Source organism: Pseudopipra pipra, chromosome W, assembly GCF_036250125.1.
Source record: "Pseudopipra pipra isolate bDixPip1 chromosome W, bDixPip1.hap1, whole genome shotgun sequence".
Lineage (NCBI taxonomy): Eukaryota > Metazoa > Chordata > Aves > Passeriformes > Pipridae > Pseudopipra > Pseudopipra pipra.
In genome coordinates, this window is record NC_087580.1 from 33,760,246 (window position 1) to 33,767,329 (window position 7,084).

The following is a 7,084-nucleotide window of genomic DNA, read 5'->3' on the forward strand; positions in this document are numbered from 1 at the left end:
TCTGCCTGCACTCCTGGCCTCCAAGGAGCTGCTCCAAGGAGTCCCTGGGGAGGCTTTGGCAGTGCCTGCCCTCAGTGGGGCCCAGCAATGCTTCAAGGCACTTGGACTTTGGCTTCTGACTTCTCGAGCAGCTGCTTCAATCTTCGCTCAGCACCGCAAGGATCATGGGCTGGGCTGCAAAAATGCCGTGAGCTCATTAAATTCCAGAAATCCCTCAGGATCTCTTTGTTTCCTTAAATTGTCTTCAAGACAATTTCAAAACAAGTCTTTAAAGTTTGTACTTTTTTTTAATTCAAGGTTGGATATTTTTAAGTTCAGAAAAGAGGTGATAGAGGTGTTCTCCAAGTTATCTTGATGCTGAGTGTCTCCTCAGGAGATCCACACTGACCCTCTACGATCTGTCTTGCTCCTCACCCCCCAGCCTCACCAGTTCTGCCATGGCCCACCTTGGACTGACAGCTGATGCAACTCCAAACACACCGTGGGACCCATTAAAACACTGAAAAACAAATTATTTTTCTTTCTTTAATTGTCTTCAAGACATCAACAACTAATTAGAGTTGTTATGTAGTTTAGCTAAGGAGGAAGATTTTAAAGTGGAAGTCATGAAAAATATATTTTTTGATGAAAGAGAATGATTTACACAGAGCCTTGGGATGCAAGAGGATCAGGATGCAAAGGACTTGGACACAAATATAAGGGGGCAAAAGAGATTACTAGCATTTAATTATTGACCAGTTTAACAGCTATCTAGTGATTCAATAGCATTTGCTACAATTTTAACAGTGACTGAATTATGGATTCACAATAACAACATTCCCACCACAGTCAATTCACACCCACACCCAGGCAGAGATGTGTGGACACATCAAGAGCTGGGTGTGTGAAGGTCCCTCTCCCAAATTCTCCTTCTTGTCAGGGAAACACTCACCCAAATCCCTTTGTGTTTGCCAACAGACAAGGGTCAGAGCTGGAGGAGTGTTTGTTGAGGGGGATCAGAATTGTCCTGGGCACCAGCGAGGGTCTTTGGAGTGTTGCAAACTGGAGGGTTCCGGAGCTGGGAGAGGCTGTCAGAGGTGTCCCACTGAGAGGGAGGTGCTGGGGAGCTGCCAGGGCCTCCCTCAGCCCCGCTGGTTGTGGGCTCCCAAGGTGACTGGCTTTAGTTATCTGCTGAATTTCCATCCTGGTGTCAGGAATGACTGGAGTTTGCAAACTATTTGGGAATTGTATCCAAATTGTTCCATTTGGGTTGCGATTCAGGCAGGGAATATTCCAAGGCTTTCATGGGATGACTCCTTATCCTGTGTTCCTGAGCTCTTACACTCATCCAAATCAGCTGGATGGTTTATTGACAATGTGTCCTGAGCAGAGGGACCTCCGATGCCATAGAAACCCCTCCCCCTGGATTAGGAAACCTTTGGAATTCAGGAGGTGTTCCAGTGGAGCATGAAAATGAACAGCAGCTTTCCTAAAGCCCAGACCCCAGCAGAACAAAGCCAGGCCCCCTCAGTGTCAGAGCAAAGGTCCCCCATCCCTGTGTCCCTGTGGCCGCTGAGGCGGCAGCGCAGGCCCGAGGCGGTGCCGGGTCCCGGTGCAGCCGGGGCAGAGCGGCGGCTGCGCGAGCGGCAACCCCGGCGGTGAGTGCGGCAGCCCCGTGGGAGCGGCGGCTCCGGGCACAGACGCCGGCGGCAGCCGCTGTGGCTCCTGGAACCGAGTGGCCATTGGGACACTGCAGGGCCTCCTGGAATCCAGGGGCCGGTGGGACACTGGGGAGCCTCTTGGAGCCAAGGGAACCCTGGGATACTCTGGAACATCGTGGAATCAAGGAGGTTTTGTGATGCAGCAGGGCCTCATGGAACAAATGGAACCCTCAGAGTTTTTGCAACCTCATGGAAATCAAGGGGCCATTTCTGGCAGGATGCTCTGCTCTGACAATACCTAAAAATTGGTCAGAGAATGCAAACAATGCACACTCTCTGTATTGAGTCACTGCTGGTGTTGAATAATGTTGAATTAGCATAATGTTGAATTATGCTAAACCCAAAATACTTCTTGAAACTTCAAACACACATCCTGCTTTTGGAAGCAAGATTTGACAGATAAGCTGCTCCCTGGCCTGCAAATATGTCTGGCAGTCAAACCCTTGATAACTAGAAAAGCCCCGTCCAACTGTCATGGGGCAGATTCTTCCACAGACTTCCTTGAAGTGTGTGGAGCTTCTGCCATGAAGCAGGGACAGCTCTTCATGGTCACTGCCCAGGGGTTAAGTGAAAGAGAGAGAACTACCCCCTGTTGTTATGGGGTGAGTTACCTCAATGTCTGCTTCAGGATTGTTTCTTTTTGCTGGCTTTGATCCAATACTTTAGGAGAATGACTGATAGACTGCACTGTCCTATTGTACACTATAGTACTAGGAGGTTTTTGGCTTTTATACTCTGCAGGAAATAATTCTTTTTAAGGTCTTTCATCTATTCAATTGTGTGATCAATTTTCTGTTCATTTGTCATAATAAACAATTCATTTTATAGAAATATTTCTGATTTGCCATCACTAAAACCTGCAGGACAAAGTGTTTGAATCACACCTCTATAATTCCTCAATTTAAATCAAACTCTGAGCTTAAGATTGGATCCAGCCACCCCCAGGCTCCTCTCTGAGAAGGAATTTAGAAAGCAATGGGGTCCTTTCTTCCCCTCGTAGCTCAATGAGACGGCTTCTGCCATCAACTTTGTCTATGCCTTCCACCCCCTCAGCCCCAAGCCGTGACACAGGGGCATGTCTTGTGCATGCAGTGCAAACATGGACTCCTGAGCTGGTCATTTGATGTCCCTCCTTGGAGGGAAGAACAAGCCCAATGGCCTGGGGTGAGAGGCCAGTGCTGGGAGCGGCGCTGGCTGTGCCAGGGCACTGCTGGGTGCCCCCACCCTGAGCACTCCCACCCTTGTGCTGGTCACTGCTGTTTTCCTCTGCAGGGCGTTGTGTTGGGCACATCCTGGAGAGCAAAGTGGAAAGCAGATGGAAGCTTTGAGGCCCTGGCCTGAGGAGATGCCCCTGCAGGATGGCAGTGCTGCTGCAGAGGTCAGCTCTGTGCCAGCAGTGCCCGTGGCTGTCCCTGCCTGCAGTCCCTGGACAGTCCTGCAGCAGGACTGGGACCGACTGCCAGAGCACTGAGGCCTCCAACAACACAGGGCTCTGCAGGACAGTGTGGAAGGGAAGGGAGAGGAGGCCACGCAGGAGAAGGGCTGCTGCTCCCTGGCAGTGCTGCTCTGCTGGGACTCTCTTCTGGCCCAGCTCTGCACAGAGGCAAAGACCCTGCAGCTGCAGAGAAGTCAGAGAGGAAAGATGTCAGGCAAAGAAGTCAATGCATAGTTCTTTATTTAGTTTAAGCACACAGTAAGTACAGTTCCTGATTTGTACAGCCTCTGGGCCAGGCTAGAAAGGCAAACACTGAATTGAAAATGGTGTTTACATATATATAAATATATATATATATACTTTTATATATATATATCTTTATATATATATTTATATACATAAAGATTTTTTGGTGTGAACAAATTCTCAGAAAAATAGTGCCCCTGCCAGGAGCAAAAAATAGAAAAGATATGGTGGGCCTTTAATGAAGTCTGTAAAAGAATTGGCCTTTAATGAGATGGATAACATGCAGAAGAAGGAGAGTTTATTGCTTCTGAAAAACACCCACTTATCAGTTTCCTCAGGGCATCCTTGAGCTCCTGGTTCCTCAGGCTGTAGATGAGGGGGTTCAGTGCTGGAGGTACCACCGAGTACAGGACTGACACCACCAGATCCAGGGATGGGGAGGAGATGGAGGGGGGCTTCATGTAGGCAAATGTGCCAGTGCTGATAAACAGGGAGACTACAGCCAGGTGAGGGAGGCAGGTGGAAAAGGCTTTGTGCCGTCCCTGCTGAGAGGGGATCCTCAGCACAGCCCTGAAGATCTGCACATAGGAGAAAACAATGAAAATGAAACAACCAAATGCTAAAGAGATGGAAAACAAGAGAAGCCTGAATTCTCTGATGTAAGAGTGTGAGCAGGAGAGCTTGAGGATGTGTGGGATTTCACAGAAGAACTGGCCCAGGGCATTGCCCTGGCACAGGGGCAGGGAAAATGTATTGGCTGTGTGCAGCAGAGAATAGAGAAAGCCAGTGGCCCAGGCAGCTGCTGCCATGTGGGCACAAGCTCTGCTGCCCAGGAGGGTCCCGTAGTGCAGGGGTTTGCAGATGGCAACGTAGCGGTCGTAGCACATGATGGTGAGGAGGGAAAACTCTGCTGACATGAAAAAGAAAAGTAAAAAGACCTGAGCAACACATCCTGTGTAGGAGATGGTTGTGGTGTCCCAGAGGGAGTTGTGCATGGCTTTGGGGACAGTGGTGCAGATGCAGCCCAGGTCTGTGAGGGAGAGGTTGAGCAGGAAGAAGCCCATGGGGGTGTGCAGGTGGTGGTCACAGGCTACGGAGCTGAGGATGAGGCTGTTGGCCAGGAGGGCAGCCAGGGAGATGGCCAGGAAGAGCCAGAAGTGCAGGAGCTGCAGCTCCCGCCTGTCTGCAAAGGCCAGGAGGAGGAACTGGTTGAAGGAGCTGCTGTTGCACATTTGTTGACTCTGGATGTGGGGCACTGTTCAAGTAGGAAATAACAGTGACAAGTTAGGGCAGAACATTCTGAGAAAATTCAAAGCCTCTTTCCAACACCCCTCTCACTGCTCCATTGGTTTTCCTTTTCTCGGAGTCTCTCCTTCAGCTCCATGGCTGGAGCCCTGCTCGGGGCTCACTACATCTTCCGTGAGGAGCAGACCCTCTGCCCACTGGCTGTGAGGGGTCAGCCCTGCTCTGCACCGTTGGGGTCATGGGCATGGTGGGTACAAGGGGCCTGTCCTGGTGTTCAGCTGAGTCAGATGAAACTGATCTCAGTGCAAAAAGGCTTGCCAGCATCTGCACTCTCAGTTTCTGAGAAAAACCAGGACAGCAGAAGGCAGTGTCACAGGTTTGTTTTGTTTGAGTTTGTTTGTTTGGTTTGTTTTTTTTTTTTTTTCTAATTCCCTCATCTCTCCTGAGGAGTGTTCCTGGATGTCAGGACCCCTCAGTACTTCTGATGCACTCGGGGAGAATGGAGAGGGTCCTCCCAGCCAGGAGGATTGTCTGAGGCTTAGTGCAGAGAGAGGGGAGCTGGTCTGTCCCTCTCTCTTTTTCCAGCTGCCCTGGCTTTGCTTCTTGCTGAGACGGACATTGATCACACTCCCATTTGGGTCTGAAAAGCCACCAGACACTGTTGAGAGCAGAGGAATCCATCCCACACCCCTCAGTGTCTCAGCCTGTCTCAAGGGCTCAGCACCCCACTTGGAGCCAAGGACACCCATGGCTCACCTCCCCAACCCAACAGCATCTCCTGGCATGGGCACAGCATCACTGCCACTCTCCACTGGGGCTTTCAGAGAACACAGCTGTGCTGGGAGGATGATTTGCATTCTCCAGGGCAGCTCCCAGCTTGGAAGGACACCTCAGAAAAGAGCCAAGTGTCCTAATGACGGGGTCTGATTGAGGGAAAAAGAGCTCCTTAACCAGGCCCACAGACTTCACTGCCCACAGCCCCACAGGGCAGAGGACAATTGGAATGTCTCATTCCCAGGGACACACCTGCCTGGGGGGAATGCCAGGATCAGTGTTGGACTGTGTAGCTTGAATTCCCCTCCCCCGTGAGCCTGAGTGAGAGAAGGAGGGAACAACCTCAGGACCAGGGGCAAGCTGAGAACCAAGGAAACGCACAGGGAGGGTCCAGCTGGGAGAGGCCAGGGCAGAGCCCACTGGGCACTCAGGGCAGCCTCACCCTGAGCCAGCTGTGCCACCTCCCAGACACCAACAGTGCCAGCAAGTTGTTCTCAGCCCTGGACAGCTCCTCAGAGTTCCCTCTGCAACTCAAACCACCAGGCATGTGGCTTGAGAGCTTGAGAGAAATCCCTCCTTGGACCTTCCCCTCGAAGTATCCTCTAGAAAATATCCTGGGGTGCTCTGGTTCTGTGAGCAGCCCTGCCCCATGAAACTCTCACTGGATAGCAGAAGAAACCTGCCCTGCCCTGCCAGGCTTTGCTCTTTCCACCCCCAGCCTCTGCCCAGCCCTGAGGGAGCTCCCCAGCCCGGCTGAGAGCTGCCCCTGGCAGTGGCAGAGCTCCTGCCCCGGCACAGCCCTGGGCTGCAGGACCCTGCTCTGCAGGACAGCTTGGGGCAGCCTGGGTGGCACAGCCCGGCTTCACAACCCTGCAGCCATCCCTGGGAGAAGGGAACCCTGCTGGGATGTGGCTGGGATGGTGCAGCAGGGAGTGGGATGTGCCAGCGTTAGGAGATCTTTGCACCAACTGCAGACACATTGCCCTTCATGCTGACTCACCGTGAGGAAGCCTGGAAAGATTCCTCCTCCAGTGGATCTTCCTCTCGACTTCCCTCCCAGCCCAGGCTGTGTGTAACCTCTCTCTGCCTTGCTTTTGTGCCCTGGGTGCTGCAGGTAGTGCCCTCAGCCCTGCTGGGCTGTGCAGAGGAGCTGCTCACCAGCAGAGCTGTTTCTTTGAAGCTCTTCTTGCTTGCCAGGAGCTCCCTGTGTGCCAGGAGCCCAGCCCAGCTCAGCAGCACAGCAACAGCCCCAGGCATTTCATGACCCTCAGGGGATTGGTGTTGTTTACATGAGACTCAGTCCCTGAAAGTAAGTTCAAACAACTTCTCAAGAAGTCAAAATGAGTTTGAAATACTGAAGTTTCTTGTACTGTTAATGGGTCCCACTGAAGGACATGACTGTGAAAGTGTCCCCAGATTCCAGTTGGAACAGAAAACTGCAGAGAGTGATGACAAGGATGGACAAGCAAGGGAAAGGTGGCTCTAATGCTGAATAAACTTTGACTTGTTTCTTTAATCCAAAGGGCCAAGCCCTGACCCCCAGCCCCTGGGAAGGCAGATCCTGTCCCTGCCTCATTCCTCAGGGCTCTTCCTGGGGCACTGGGATGTGGGATGTGCAATGCCAAGGGCAGGACCATGGGGTGGCACCTGCCAGGCTGCTGAGCAGGGACAAGGAGGCCATGAG

At 51.9% G+C, this 7,084-nt stretch overlaps 1 protein-coding gene across 1 annotated transcript; it reads right to left on the reverse strand.

The window, feature by feature from the left end:
• Positions 1–3,644: 3,644 nt before the first annotated feature.
• Positions 3,645–4,613, reverse strand: LOC135404990 (olfactory receptor 14A16-like). The gene has a single exon (XM_064639713.1). The coding sequence runs from the start codon at positions 4,611–4,613 to the stop codon at positions 3,645–3,647; it is 969 nt and encodes a 322-aa protein (XP_064495783.1).
• Positions 4,614–7,084: the final 2,471 nt, after the last annotated feature.